General features: G+C 42.5%; 1 protein-coding gene across 2 annotated transcripts in view; it reads left to right on the top strand.

Annotated features, from left to right (window-relative positions):
- The window catches only part of LOC144128863 (E3 ubiquitin ligase Rnf121), a 283,986-nt gene extending 272,438 nt beyond the window's left edge, over positions 1-11,548 (top strand). The window contains exons 2-9 of one of the 2 annotated variants that reach the window (XM_077662635.1): positions 344-423; positions 893-933; positions 1,359-1,500; positions 4,208-4,401; positions 5,971-6,160; positions 9,045-9,178; positions 10,513-10,614; positions 11,270-11,548. In XM_077662635.1, the coding sequence (XP_077518761.1) occupies positions 376-423; positions 893-933; positions 1,359-1,500; positions 4,208-4,401; positions 5,971-6,160; positions 9,045-9,178; positions 10,513-10,614; positions 11,270-11,390 (972 nt within the window). In that variant the 5' untranslated portion in view covers positions 344-375 and the 3' untranslated portion in view covers positions 11,391-11,548. Of the gene's footprint in view, positions 1-325; positions 424-892; positions 934-1,358; positions 1,501-4,207; positions 4,402-5,970; positions 6,161-9,044; positions 9,179-10,512; positions 10,615-11,269 lie in introns of those variants that run through there. The other variant, XM_077662634.1, reaches the window with a different exon arrangement.
- The last annotated feature ends 4,319 nt before the right edge of the window (positions 11,549-15,867 follow it).

Here is a 15,867-nt window from a genome sequence, read left to right as displayed (position 1 = left end):
TGGAGCTTGCTGGTACTAGGGTTTTGCGGCGTTTGTAAAGGTAAGTCGTTAAAGATCATCAAAAATTAATGCGTTTTGCTGCGCTTTTTTAATTAATCGGCGCAAATTAAGTTCCGGAACCCAGTACTTGGAGTAAAAGTTGAAAACCGAAACTGAAACTTGTCGCATTCGCAATTATAATAGGTCAGTAAATAAATATGTTATTACGTTATGCTAAAATAAGATTTCTCTAGCAGCTTTTTTTAACGCAGTATGCGTACTGAGTAGTGCATGGTTTTGCATTATGTGTACAATTTGTAGCGACATCACATGGGGTTAAAAGCACAACAAAGGACAGGTCTCAAGTGGGGCTCAAGCGATGGTGCCACTCTCAAGATGGCACATCACCACGGCCAAATCAGCTTAGATCTGCTATTAAACGACGTAAGTATTTCGCTAACTTTACAAATGTGATAGTTCTTAATCTGACGCTGTCACTCCTTGATTTCAGACACCCCTGAATTAACTTTTTGCCGATTCATGGTGCCATTCTCTCGAGAGCAGTCTGGTTTCTTGCCGGTAATTGGTTGACAAGATTAGAAGATCGGCTGCAGTTGCGCTCTCGGAGCTATCGTTACACGCTTATCGAGAACGACGCCTTTATATGGGAAGGCAACAAAGCTCCACGCGAACACGTGTCAGCGGCGGATATAACCTGCAGGAAAATCGGGTTAGGTGCTGTAGGAAGACAAATGTAAAATATAGTGTCACAGGTGCGCTTTCCTGCGAGCGAAACTGTCACGCGGTTTGTCGCGTCGCATTGTGCTGATACAATAGGGAGTGTGGTCCGCAGTATGTATTTAACGTTTGTACGTACCCTTAAAGTAAGCTTTCACGTTTTATATTTTTGCAGAGTTTAGATCTTTCAAAGTTACCAGATGATGAGAGAGCCAGGTGAGTGGTTTCAGTTGATTGCCTCAGAACCTTATTGGCGGTTTTTCGTTCTGAATACTCATGCTTTGAAACCGCTAGTTCTGCGTTTATTTTGCTGTTTTACTGTTGCGTGATCTGAGCCTGTAGCCAGTCGGCTACTTCACCATTGTGTACCATCGTGTTTACGGACTTCACTAATCCTATGTGACGTCATTGGAATTTACTCTGACGGAAAAAGAAAAAAAAATATTTAAGTGTTGCATGACACTATCTCCACATTTGTTCAAGATAAGCAGATGTCTTCTGGTGCCTGCCGTGAATCTGTGTGAGCCACAGTCAACATTTTTAATGTATGTGCACCAACAGTTATTACCGTTTCACTAATACGCATTTGCTGTACCGCTTTCCGCATCCCCCCCTCCCCCTCTTTTTTTTTTTTTCAAAAGGATCGAACATGCCCGGTTGCACGAGAAGCACCGAGGTCACGAAAAGATGCACGCCTACATGATAATGATTCTACTAGTGTCTGTTGTCATAGCCCAAATAATCCTGGTTCAATGGAAAAAGCTGCATTTCAAGTCATACCAGGTAGGCTTGAGGACAGTTTGCCATATGCCTTCCTGTTTGCTGTACATTTTTTTCCTAACAATTACCTCACCAAAACTGTTTCAGTGTGGCCGTTGACATTTTTGTGTACTGCTTAGCTGCTTTACTCAGACGCAGTCATAAATGATGCCACTGACATATTATAATCACTGCTGAGTGCGTTTTTATTGGGAGGGGAAAATTTATAAAGCTCTGTGTGTTTTCATCATATGTGTAACAGTGGAGGGATATACATACATACAAGCTTATTATATTTATGCAACCATTTGAAGTCTAACGGCTAATTTTGCACACATGTGCAGTGTGTGCCTGCAGCTGTTTGTGTTTTAAGAGGTACAGGCAAATTCTTCCGGAATGCAAGTGAATGTGGTGCTCTCTGCATTCTTTTCCGCTGTACACGTATTTATTAATGACTATCATCAGTGCTGCACATGCTAAGATGCATGTATACCCACATAAACCTCGGGCTTATTTGATATAAGATGCCAGACAGTCTGCATGAATGAGAAAGGATGGTCTTGCTGTGATTGCCTCTAAACCAGAAGGCAGTTTAATACTTCTTGTATTCATATGCGCACTGCTTTTTTATGTGCTAATAGGTCTGCTTGTGAACATACTTATGGCTGTGATAAAATGTTGGGCCATTTTTAAACATAAGAGCTTGTTACAGTCGGATACAACTCAAGAACAAAGCAGCTTTTCCCCGTCAAAGGGCCCCCTTCCAGCCAGTGGCCAGGTGATTTTCATGAACCTGCTATCGTGGCAATGCAGGGAGTGGCGCCACAATGGAAAGAGGGGTCTATTCCTGACCATGGAGGGAGGGGACTATTCCCTTTCATCTACTACTCCTTGCTTTATCACACTAGCGGGGTCATGACAATCTCCTGACACCATAGGCGAAAAGGGGGTTCTTTGATGGCGAAAAGCCGTTGCGTTTATAAGTTGTATCCAAGCATAGTAACTGTTTAGGAGTTTATTTTCACATTAGTGACAGCATTTTGAGCACATCAGACTTGCTGCTAATTCTCGACAATGTTTGCATACTTCTTTACGGCAGTGCGGGCTCTTGATACGGTAGTCTACTCATTTATGCTGCCAGGCATTAATTTTTCTTTTCCTGCTGATCTGTTGGTGTGTCTGCTCTTTACTCTCACTCAGGAGTTGGACCTTGTGGTTAATCCTCTATAGGAATGCATCTGGCATCAGTGCTCGCTTAATTTGTTCAGCAGGAATGGAAAACTGCTATCGTCCACAAGACAGAGCCTCAGAAAGCGACCTCTCCCATTACCTCAGCTAGCTGCATGGAGGGGTGTCACCATCTGATGAGAATGGATGAAGCTGGTTGCTCGAAGAGCAGCCATAGCATTTGAACAGCATCGTAGCATTGGAACAGCATGTGATGGCTCTATAGACCTAGTGGATGCTGCTATAAAGAATCCACTTCGTCTTGTGGCTTAGGCCAAAGACTCACGGGATACATTTTGCATGATTTAATGCAGTATGCATTGAAGTAATGGCATGTAACATCTGCTTGGCCTGCAGACCTATAGAGTTTCTCAATATTACCGGAGGGAAAGCTGGTGAGAGTTTCTGAAAGAGCACTCCATCCTCCAGGAATGCCAGGAAAACGGGGTTTCTTACTTGGCTTAGCTAGTGTTAGCACCAAGCCTAACTGCAACTGCAAAAATATAATTTTTTGAAAAAAAAAAAAGAAAACTTTGCTAGGAAATGTTCTGTTTCTTGCAATAAAGATGTCCTATAATAAAACGTGCTGCTGTAAATTGCAAAAAATGAGCAGTGTTAGTGTTTGGCTGGTATGAAACTTTCACAGCACTTCTTTGAGGTTTGCCTCAAGAAGAGTTGTATCGTTACGGTTGAATCCACATATTATGCCCATAAATAGCCGAGCCGAATGTGAAACCTCATCTTCCTGGCATTCCTGCACCTCTCCATGTTAGATTAAGTGCAGCGCTGCCAGCTTTCCTTCCAGGTAATACTGAGAAACTCTGCGCAGACAGTTGTCTCTTCGAGGCACTAGTTTCATCTGTACTTGGCAGATGGGAAAATCGCTGTGCATGCCTAGCTGAGGCTGCTGTTTCAAAGGTGCGTCTTGCAGACAGCAGTGGCTTTCCATTCCGTCTAGATGAATCAGGTAAGTACTGGTGCCAGAAGCATCGGTACAAAAGGGGAACTGTTAAATTCAAGCTATGCATGAAACATGACCAGTAGCAAACCAGCAGTCTAAGAGGAAAGTAATTGTTCAGGGAGAAGTACAAATATGCAGCTTTACAGTACATTTGCACTAGGCAGGCAGTTCTAGTTTTGAACATGAAACACTTTGAAGTGGGGCTGTAAGTATTAGGGAGTAGACTCACTGTATCCAAAATGTATTTAAAGATGAAATTAAAATTTTTCTGTTGTTAGGGCTGTCAAAGTTTCACTACAGAAGGTTCCTGGCACTTGATAGAACCAATGGTAGGTGGAGGAATGATTTGGTGTATTACATTAGTGAGCACCATAGGAATTCTGCCACAAATGCTCCGATAGTAATATAGCAGTGGCATCAGGTATAATACAGCTGTTTCTTTGCCTTGCACATGGCAGTGTTGAGCTGAGTGCTTGAAGCAGTTTGTTTGCATCTATTTGTGTTGGCCAGATGGAGCAGCATTCTTCGAATTTTCTTTTTCAGAGGGTGTCCATGATTGGGATGTGGCTGATACCGCTATGCGTCTCAGTACATTCTCACTGGTGGCGCTTCGTGTTTATTTGGTTCATCTTCACTGTGTGCACGTGCATCGTCATCAGCTGGGCCCTGCAGAAACCCATTGCAGGGACGACGCCCCGATGGGTCTACAAGTGGTTCTACGTGATATACATGCAAAGGTGCGACACCGCTCCTTTTCTCACTTCACGGGTGTCTTAACACCAGCAGTGCTTGTGGTCATGGGAAATCAACACTGATATTAGAACAGGGTCTTCTCCTATCCGCTTATGCATGAAACAGTTTCTTGGGTGGTGCTGAAACACAGGGAAGCAAGCTTGCTTTTGAAAATTGATCACTTATTTCAGTATCGTAGCACTGTGTTGTGGTGTTGCCGGTGAGGAATGTTTGGCTCATGCGGCGCTGACAACATTAACTGTTAGATGAGCTTGAGTTACAGCAGCCTCAAAATTGTGTCGTGCTCATTTTTCATGATACTGTTATGCCGCTTGATACGCCTTTCTTGATTTCATTGACTTTGTCTTCTATCGAATGAACATTATATAACAAACTCCTTATTTCTATTTCCTTACCCTTGTCTGCTCAGTAGCATGGGGGGGGGGTGCTGGATGAAACTCTCAAGGTTAGGCTACATGCAACACAAACCTCACTGGAAAGGAGAACGTGAGACAGCGGCACTGTAGCTCAGTTGAAGAGCACTGCATGCGACATGTGGAGGTTGTGGGCTTGGGTCTCACTGGCAGTGTGTGGTTGTCTTTTCTGTAAAAGTTTCTTCTATATAAAGTGATTGTGCTGCTCATTTTCTTCTCTGAACAACATCTGCACTAAGGAAAAAAAAGCACTCCTGTATGCTTTCCTTAGTTTCAATGACTTTTTTTTCTTTCACATTTTTGTCACAAAATTGTTTAGCATTGGCTTGCAAACATATTCATTCCCATATTGTCTGCCTTTGTGAACCTCTGACAATTTTTTTTAACAAAAAATGATAATTATTCATTAGTACCATTACCAAAGACCTTTGATTGAAACTGGAAAATAGTAGTTCCTGGGCCATTTTGATCCTATGGAAGGTTATCTTGATCAAAATTTATTTTGATGGTGCCATTCATTTTGACATTGCGGAAAAAAGATATCGAGCTACTTTAAGGAGTTATTTCTAACAGTGTAATGATAATATGTCCAACTGTGCGGTGCTTTAAAAAAGCATGCAGACTACCAGAATTTTGTTGCAGCCAAAGGAATGGCATAGAAACTGCCCTTAAGAGAACTTTCTTGCCATTTTTAGGGTCATGTGCAGTGAAAATAACTGCTGCATATTGTGTGGCTCGAAAACTAGTCTTACTCGAGGGCACTCTAATTTCTTGAAAGCAGAGGTAACTTTTTTTTTTGCATTGTGAGTTCTGCTGAATGCTGGAAGTAGTTGAATCCAGTGACAATGTAAATGAAGTAATGGCAACATATTCAGATAGCAAAAATGAACCTATTGCAGCGACTGAGTAAAAATAAATGAAAAGAAAACAGTTATATATTTCACTGAGTTGGACATTCTTCCATGGCAGCAAGCAGTCAGTTTGATAATGAAATTTATGTGCATTTAGTTGTGAATTTGTCATAGTTCAGTCTGTGCATTGGTAGTAAGAGGTGGAGGCATTGTGTGGAATGTGGTCCTTGCTTATGGGAGGGAGTGCGAGCCTTTCACATAAATCTTGCACCCCGTAAACCTCCTGCAGCTGTGCGCTCTGCGTGGCTGGCTATGCGGTGGTGATGCTGACGCTGCTGGGAGTGAACATGGTGTTTCGGGCCAAGCCGCAAAGCTGGATGGATGTGGGCTTGCTGCTGCTTTTCTATGGCCTCTACTATGGCCTGCTGGGTCGTGACATCTCGGAGATCATCACCGACCGAATGGCCTGCACCATTGGAGTGCGTATACATGGCACTTGTTCTTACTGGCTTTGCGTCCGGTCAGTTTGTGTGTGTGGTGTGTGTGATATGTCTCCCTTTCTTGGTCATAGTGAGTTAGCTGCAGCAAATGATTTCATTTTGTGCATACTTCCTCATCTTTTTTTATTTCAAGGCCACTGCAGGATAGGGAGATGACGCACATTAAAACAGTGAGAGAACTAGGCGGTACATTAAAAAAAAAATAGCAAAAACAGTGTAGGCAATGCGGACGCGCGCGGCAGTGAAGTCTGGCCATGTCAGATCTCTGAGCCGTAAAAAAAACGCATTGTTATGGCACGGCAGTTTAAAATTGGGCTTCTATCTAATCGTGTGAGCGCCAAGTCGGCTAGCAAATGTACTGTACACCTGCGCCTATTTTCATGATGCACATGTGACGTTGATGTCTGGCAATGTCAGATCACTGTGCCATGCGTGGGAACCCTTCTTTCTCTGCCGGCATCTGCAAGGATGCTTCACCGCACCTTCCCATGATGTCGCGGGAAAGCTGCCATTCAGGGAAGCTCTTTGGATTGCAAGTGAGCACTTTGGATGCAGGGAAGCTCTCTTGCGTGATACGTTTTCTTGCGAGGAAGCGTTCTTTCAATTTCTTTTTCTCCTGCTTGTGCCACATGGACGCTCTGCGAGGACCGTTGCACGGAGGCGCCGTGGGTCATGGTCGTTGTGAAAGTTGGTGTTAACAAAGAGACAGTTTGTCTTATGGTGGGAAAAGGGTTTTAGACCAGAAATTTTTATTAATGAAGTCACATTTATGAAATCTTTAGGGAACATGGGTTTTTGCATGTCGATTTCAAATATGCCATTTAATGCCATGTAAAACAATTCCTTGCGCACTTATGTAATATGTTCTGTAATTTTTTGTCGAGTGCTTTTAAAAATGTTGCCTCTGGTAACTTGCTAAAATGCATGCCTTTGGCTTTTCTGGATGTCATAGAATGCAGTAAGGATAAAATTATCATCCTGTCTATCAACCTGCGTGAAGCTGCCACTTCAGAAATAGGAATAAAAATTCCCATTTGATGGCGGGAAAGATTAATGAGGTGCATTTTAGCAAATTTCAGTCTGCAGAGCTTTTGGTGAAAGCATTACATAACATATTACGTAAGTGAGCACACAAAAATACGTTCCCTCAAGATTTCTTAATTGTGACGTCACTAATAAAATTTTTTTCTTTAAACCCTCTCCCCTTCTGTAAGCGGATTTTTTTTTTTACATTTAGTCTATGGGAAACCAAACAAATGTTTGTGCATTGTTCCTATTGCCTGAGAATTTGTTTAACCAAGTTTGTTTTAAAGGGAGTCTACTCTATATTTAAGCTTGGCCGGCACGGTTGGCACCTGACACTTTGCTGCCTGATGCTGCCACTTTAGCCATGGAAACATCACGTTTTCACTTTGCACACAGTCTGTTTGCTCCCTTTGAACTAAAGAACGCGTATGTTATGACTGCACCACACGAGAGAGACACCATCAGAAATATCAGCTATAGATACACTGCAGAAGTGGCCTTGTGCTAAGCTTTTTCCGTACTTCCAAATGCTGCTGCTGCAGTCCCTAGCTTTAGCTGTGCTATTGCTGCTGCTCTGCATCACAGAGCTCTGAGGCTCCAGTGCATTTCTAACAATGCTGGTGAACACTATCACCTTGGAGCTTCTCTGACAGCTTGAAATTGCCACTTTTGAACACAGATACTTGTGCTGAGACAGCATTGTCATGTATTGCCGGTGTGCCAGTGCTGAGCTGGGATTGGTTGGAAGTATCCATGCAGCCCCGAACATTCAGCTGCCCCGACGTTCATGCTGAGCACTCTGACCTGAAGCTGAGCGCTTCTGAGAAACCAATGGCATGCATCAAGTGCGGCTTATTTTGATCAATTGAATGATATATTTCTTCTCGGAGTACTTCCGAATTTTCGTAATTGACTATTTAAAGATGCCATAAGAACGACTGCTTTGCAGTGGAGTGACTTGCTCCAAAATGACCAGAGGGACATGTCAGTCTGATCTGTATTTACCGGTGGTACGTATTTTGTGCTAGAGCAAGAAAAGCTGCTTCATGTTTAACCAGTATAAAGTTATTGCTTGCAGGTAGGTATGGCATCCACCTATTATGAGTTGTGGGCTTATGTGGTCGCATTTTGATTGCCATCAAATGACAGAATGCCTCGATGCATGGTAGTGGGTTCCTGGGGGCCAAATTGTGAACCATGTGTCATGGCCTAGCTGTATCTTTTATATGCTAAAGTACATAAAGTTATTTCTTTGATACTAAATATAAATGTAACTCAATCGTTAGCTCATTCTGTCAACTTATTAACTTATCAATTGAGCTCAAACATTAATTAATACTATGTTGACAAAGCTGGTCTTGAAAGGTGCCCTGCAAAAGTTTCCTGTGTGGTAGCAGGTTATTCGCTGGCATGTTTATTGTGTTACATGCTCAGTTCAGCTCTTGCTTAGTGTTATTTACCGAGTAACACTGAAATGGTGCTTGAATTTACTGCGCACCACGTGTGGTATTGAAGTTTGTGACTGATTTCCTTTCAAGGCAACCACATTTATCTCTCGATTAAAGTGTAGAAAAGTGTTTGGTAAATTCAGCTATGTCAAATCATTAACCAGCTAGAGTTTATGCAATTTGTTGATGCTGTGGTAATTTTAATGCATATCTAATGTTTGTAGCAGGCAGAACAAAAGTTTTACAGACCGGTATATTGGTTTTTGTCAAGATCTAGAACTCACTTTTTTTAGATATTTAGTTGGTTTAATGAAGTGAAAAGAAAATCAAATTTCTGCGCGATGAGGGGGCATCCAGGAAAACTTATTGCATGTCGTTTTCTTGTGCAGTACTACACAACAACAGGAGTTCCTGTGAGACAACTAGAGGCCAACGTTTGTGCCGTGTGCGGCAACAAAATTCACATCCTCGATAACTCAGAAGCCATTGTCGAGGAGTCGTATAAGCTGCCTTGTGGGCACATGTATCCTTGTGCAGTGGTGGATGCATACAGTGCTGAAATATGCACCCCTGACTTTGCTTGGTGAAAACATTTCCAGTACAGTGGTTGTGTTTTTGTTTTTTGGTTGGTTTTATCTGAACAGCTGTACTCCTATTGCTTTGTAGACTTTGTTTACTGTTTGGCGCTGTAGTGTAAGCTTATGTTCCTGCTTTCCATAATGGGCTATTGGGTTCACAGTTTGGTTAGGTTAGATTTCACCATTCTAGGTTGAATAGTCATTCTGTGTCTATGTATATATGAGCTTCGCAACACTGCATTGGTCACGCTAGTTAGGTTGAATGATTGGAGTAGTCATACAAATACTGCAGTGTGAGGTGCATGCCTTCCTGTGCTTCATTTATCTAATGGCTTTACAGCATCTCATTTTTCACATACTTTTGCCTGTAAAGTATAATTTAAATGCAAATTTTTTTAAAAGGTCTCAAACACAAAGTTTTATAGCTGTATAATTGTTGCAGAAGCTAGTTCCTGTGTTTACATTGACATATTTGGAAAAACAGCGCACCTTTAGACACGTACAGAGGCAGATATAACGACACAGCGCTGTATCTGCCTCTGTCCGTGTCTAAAGGTGCGCTGTTTTTCCAAATATGAGCTACCAACTAGCCCGTTTGACCACCCTTGCAATTTACATTGACAGCCACCCCTAGGGGGAACAGACTGCAAAGAACACATTTATGTATTTGGGTGTGGAGCATTTGAAACCAAGCTGACCCATCTGGCAAGTATATTAACAACAATGATGTGCTGCTACTATCCTTGAGTGCAAGTTGGCCATGCATAACACTGTTTTGCAGTTGTGTAAGGTGGTCAGCAGATATGAGGGCAGCTCACATTTGTTCAAGTACTTTTACCTCTTGCATGACCTGTGCTCGGGCACTTACCCGCGACTGCAGTTGCATGCAGTTCCTTGCTCCCGGAACTCGCAAAACTAAACCCGCAGTGCAGAAACTGGAGACTACTCTGGACGAGCTGGCACACGTGATGTCCAGTGTGCCACCTCAGGGTTTGCATGTCATGAAAAAAGAAGAAAGCCGTGACAACCTGAAGTATTCATGTCATTGCTTCTGTTGGTACGATAACATCTTTTGTTGTTGTCTTGATTGTGCGCTATGTACAGATCATAACCCTATGGGAAGCTTGTTGCAGGAGCTATTCTTGGCTCTTGGAGCTTTATTTGAATGATTGGGGTTGTATCATTAAGGTGTTAAAGAGAGTACGCCAGCAATCTTTAAAGTACGCATTGTAAAAAAAGTCCTATCCTTGACTTTGAAATGTGCTTGAAACTGAAAAAGATTTCACGAGTTCTGCATCCGGGGGTGGTGTATCGTTGGAAAGAAGCAGACCTGTCCCTACTGCAAGGAGAAGGTGGACCTCAAGCGCATATTCTGCAACCCGTATCCTTTCACAGCTTTTGAGCTGAGGTGAACTGTCCTTTTTTTTTTATTATTTTCAAGTTCAAAGTTGCATGAAGGTGGGGGTTTAAAGATATTTCCCTGATGCTTTTGAAGGGCTGCCTTTCTTGCACTGCACTGTTCTAGGTCCATTTTAATGAAAGCGAAAAGCAGATGCGTAGTCAGACGGAGAACAAGCCGCAGTTAATTTGGGCCTTTTTATTGCAGTATCCTATAAAGTACATTGTTCTGTATATATTATATTGTATATTACTACTCTTGCCTGTTGGTTACCGTGATTTTGTTAGTCACTGCACTTAAAAGTAGACTTTCCTTTGTCAGCTTGTGCTTAATTATATTGCATGAGCCATCGTTCAGATGAGGAGCCACTCCTAGTTCTTAATGATGGCTTCATAATGTGTTGTAACTGAGGTTTCAAACTCAGTCTTCACGTTTCTTAGTGTTTGCAGTTGTTTAGCTCACACTTTTGGCATTCAGTTCTTTTCGGAGACTGACTGTCTTTCCCTAAGCTTGTGCATAAGCTTAGACCACTCTTATGCTTAAAAACTCCCAGCTTGCCTCAGCAATTTAGCATGTGCCATGAGACTGGATTATGTTCCTTGACAGTCATTTTGTTTTCCTGCTTGCACCGTTGCAGCTGGGAGAAGCCGCATATTTTGTACGGAAACTTCTTGGACTTCATCCGTTACCTTGTGGTGTGGCAGCCCATGATAATCATGGGTGTGCAGTTTGTAAATCACATGCTGGGACTAGAGTGATGCGAGGCACTTTTACACACGCACACTTAACTCATCATCTCGCATTTTTCAGGCCTTTATCTCACTCTCTCTTTCTCTCTCCTTTTTTGTATAGAAAACAGTTGTAAATTTGTTGATCGACAGAACAGTACATTAAAGTATGACTTTGTTTATTTAGATTTTTGTGTGCTTTATTTTAGGAATGCACAACACTTACACCGGTGTGGCTAACAGAATTTGTAACTTTGTATTTTGTTTTAAAATTAAAGTGGTGCTTGCTTTTGCCATCCACTTTTGTTCACAGCCAAGAGTTTGATGGAAGCATAGGACTTAAAAACAAATCTGTCCTGCAAAGATCGGCCTTAATTTGTGCTGTTAGATGGCTTAAGAGAATAGTATTCTTATTTTGTAAATATCGAGCTGAGTAGTAGCACCATATAACTTTTGATTCCTTCTTTTTAAAAATAATTTTTAAAAGAGAGAGGTTATTGCAAGAAAACAAACGTGTGAACCTTTTGAACATCACAGGGACTTGTGAATTTGCAATTCATGTGTGTACATTTTTGAATGAAGCATGTAATGATGCAACTTTCTAAAGGCACTGAGTGCAGTTTTTAAGCAAAGTGATTGTGTGACAGCAGACTTGCATTTGGTGTATTTGTATTGGCCAAAAAAATGTGCTAAGTTATAATTTAATTACAAAATAAATACGCTCCAACCTACCTAAGAAAACACTGTCCCAGTTTGCACCTTTTTGAATGCAGAATTGCTGAGTATATGCCATTCATTTCACTGTTACAAGCAAAAATGCATTGTTGCCTGCTGGAAGAGTTGTTTTTGAGAACGTTTTGCACTTTCTTTTGTGTGTGATTTTTGGTATTGAAAATGCATTACACATTGAAAATGCATTACTGTATGTTACTGCATAATACAGAAGGCATATTGAATTAACATTGGCATGTTCCAGTTTGGCAAAGTTAGCAGTCTGCTTTGCTGTTCATTAAGCTGTGAGACCCTGTTAACAGGTCTGTCAGAAAAGTTTTGCAGTGACTGTGAAAAGAAAAGTAGTAGGGTTTTACCAAAGTTAAACCGAGTAGTCGTGCGAAAGCATGTGTTTAGCCTGGTTGGCTCATTGTGTTGCTTTGGGCATGTCTGGCAATGATGTATGTTCGTTAGTAGTATTAGTTGATGAAGATGACGATGTGCAATGCACAGCGCGCGAGTGTAGTGCAGTTTAATATGAGGCATGATGGCTGCTGCAATAGCATAGTGCTTTCGTTCATAGGCCAGCGAAGCTGATCTCTTCGCGTTGCCGCAGATTCGAAACTCAGTTGCTGAAATATTTATTTTATTTATTTACATTATTTAGGCTCACAAGGCCAATTTAAGGTCAGGCTTCGGTGGTTAAATGGCTTTTGCAGCTTTGTTCAAGCAATACAGCTTTCGCTCTAAAATAAATGCACACAGCAATCAAGAAGGCTTCAGTAAGCGATACTTGATTAAAGGTTGAAAAGTTGCATGGGTAGAAAAATTTGTTTTTGAATATTAAGTCTCGAAGTGTAAAGTGGCACTAGCATCATTTTAGGTTTCAAAGTCTACCAGTGTGGACTGCATATAGGATATTTGTGAGTGGTTTTGGATTTATTTACATGCTGTGCACAGAAGTAAAAAAGTTATGGCTCCTGCCTGCTTCAGCCTCCTATACAGTCAAATCCCGTTACAACGAACACCACATTAACGAACATTTCAGATTAACGAACTTTTAAGAAATCCCACGCCGACTGCTTATAGTTTCAAATGTAAAAATATTTCACTACTACGAACTTCAGAATAACGAACATTTCAGAATAACGATCGTTATTTAATTTCCATGTCATCTTAACAACACCTCAGTACTACGAACTCATATCCCAAAATGCGAGGATTCTTAGATTTCAGTGTATCCGTCACGGCAGCCGGAGCTCCAAGCTAGCAGACGACGCAGCGCGAAGAGCAGGCGCCTTGCAACTTGCTTCCCGCAAAAACCTGAGATGGCGCTGGAGGAGAAACATGCGGGCGGAGACTTTTTTTTCCTTCTCCGTTGCGGTACGCATCATGTTTTTCTTGCTTGTTTTTTCAGTTGTTCGCGTGCTGTCACCCGTGTCAGGCCTGTCCACCTTGTTTTTCTTCTGGTTTTTATTGTGTTCGAAGTGCGTGCCGGCGATCGCGTTGCCATGAGCTCAACAACTCCAACCACGCGGAAGAAGCGAAAGCAGTTTTCTTTGAGTGGGAAAGTAGGCATTCCGTGTCGGCCACAGATGCGTTGGACTGCTTGCGAAAACTCCGCATATTTATAGCCAAAAGCGGCACAGCGACCGGAGGCGTGCATAAGAATGCGGACGGTCTGGAATCGTTCGTTCTGCAGAGTCTCTGCTGCACCCGTCAGAAGACGATCACGGACTATTTCAAATAAATGTGCCTTGTCCGACGATCACGTGTGCATTGTGTGAGAAAAGAGTTCAAGCAGGTACCGTTTCAAAGGTAGGACGTTTGCGTTACTGTAATGCTATTGTTATCGCTAATTTTTGGGCTTTCACTATAACGACCTTTCAGAATAACGAACGTTTTCCCGCGGTCCCCTGAAGTTCGTTGTAACGGGGTTTGACTGTATACCTATGCATCAGAGTATTTGGAACTTGTCCTGTTACTTTATTTCATGTTGCTGCTGTCCTCTTTACGGTTATCCTTGGTGTGATTCTTTACCCTTTTCCGCATCTGTGACTGACCTGGTGCAACCACGTGGTGCATTTCACAGCTGGCGGTGACTTTTATTTTTTTCAAAAAAGGATGAAAATGTGAGCGCATGCCTAAGACACTCCTCGTAAAATTTTCTACTCGAGCGATGGAATGATTCTTGAATGAGTGGAATGAGTGGAGGCTTTGCATGCCCGCCGCAGTGGCTCAGTGGTTAGGGCGCTCGGCTACTGATCCGGAGCTCCCGGGTTCGAACCCGACCGCGGCGGCTATGTTTCGATGGAGGCGAAACGCTGAGGCACCTGTGTGCTGTGCGGTATCAGTGCATATTAAAGATCCCCAGGTGGTCAAAATTATTCTGGAGCCCTACGGCACCTCTTTCTTCTTTCCCTCCCTTCTTTATCCCTTCCCTTATGTCGGCCTATATGTGAGACAGGTACTGGGCCATTTCCTTTCCCCAAAAACCAATTTTCCAATTTTCATCAAGAACTACTCGTAATCAAAGCAGAAAACAATTGCAACACTTCGCATTCTTATGCAGGCACTGACGGGTTGCGATGCTTTTTGTTCTTGCGCATCCATGCACTCACTGGTGGGAGATAGAAGGTTCGAGGAGGAAACTGGCTTTAAAGGCACAGTGTCACTTCTTTTAGGCATGAATAGTTTCTGGGGCTTCCAAGTATAAAGAGACTTGAAATTTCGGAGCCCTTCACTATGGCGTCTCTCATAGTCTGAGTCACTTTGGGACGTTAAACCCTCATAAACTATTAAACCAGTTTTTATTCATGATTGAAATGGCTAAGTTCATGACACTGTTGGCTCGCGCATACGTCTCAGAGTGCTGTGATGGCCTACGTTGTTGCACACAGCTGGAACCAAGAGGCTGAGCTTTGCAGATGCTTGTTGTCAACAGGTGCTGCTCCTGATCACGACCGCATGTGGACAGAGGTGGTAGGCAAAGACTGGTGTACTGAAGTTATGGTTCATGAGTAAGAATTGCAGACGATTTAAATTGGTCTGGAGGCCTGCATTGCAGCATTAATCGTAAGTCGGGCGTAGCTTTGTGATATTTTTTGAAATGCGATGGCATTATGTTTTCATTTCACAAAAAATTCCGGCTTCTCTGTCCCAAAATACTCTGATTGGGTGACAGAGGTCGCATGATCTTGTGATGTCATCACTACCTGCCCTCCGTATTGTGGGAAAACTGCTCAGTATTTCAAAATTCAATGCCGTTGCCACATGCCCACCGTGGTGCTGTGCATGAGCCTTGCGGGAGCTCGAGAAGAGCAACCTGGGTCTTGCAAGACCCATTGGCGGCTGTGTTTGAAACAGCCACCTGTCGGGGCAGTGGTGCATTGCTTAAACTGCTGCACCACTGCGCCAGTAGTGGTATGAGGACGCCCCGCAATCTGTGAATGCAAGTGTGTGTGCCATGACAACACGTGACCATCACTGCACTAGTCGGCACCATCAGATTTGGAAGTCTGATTTCACCCAGAATTTTCAAAATAGTCGATTAAAAAATGAATTAAGGTAGATAGTGGGTCGGATTAGTATAATTCCATATGATAAACCAGTGGGAGGTACTTGAACATTCTAGAAGGTGATTACTCATGCATAACATATAAAGGCAATTGAACCGGTTGCAACCGCAGTTTTGGCCGGAAAATCGCAAGAACTTTAAATACTCACTATAGATGCCATCGCATTTTTTCCTTTAAAGGAGTCCAAAAACATTTTTAGTGGATTGTTTTGCCTGTTG

This window comes from Amblyomma americanum, chromosome 4, assembly GCF_052857255.1.
Source record: "Amblyomma americanum isolate KBUSLIRL-KWMA chromosome 4, ASM5285725v1, whole genome shotgun sequence".
Lineage (NCBI taxonomy): Eukaryota > Metazoa > Arthropoda > Arachnida > Ixodida > Ixodidae > Amblyomma > Amblyomma americanum.
This window is presented reverse-complemented; position numbering and strand designations above follow the sequence as displayed.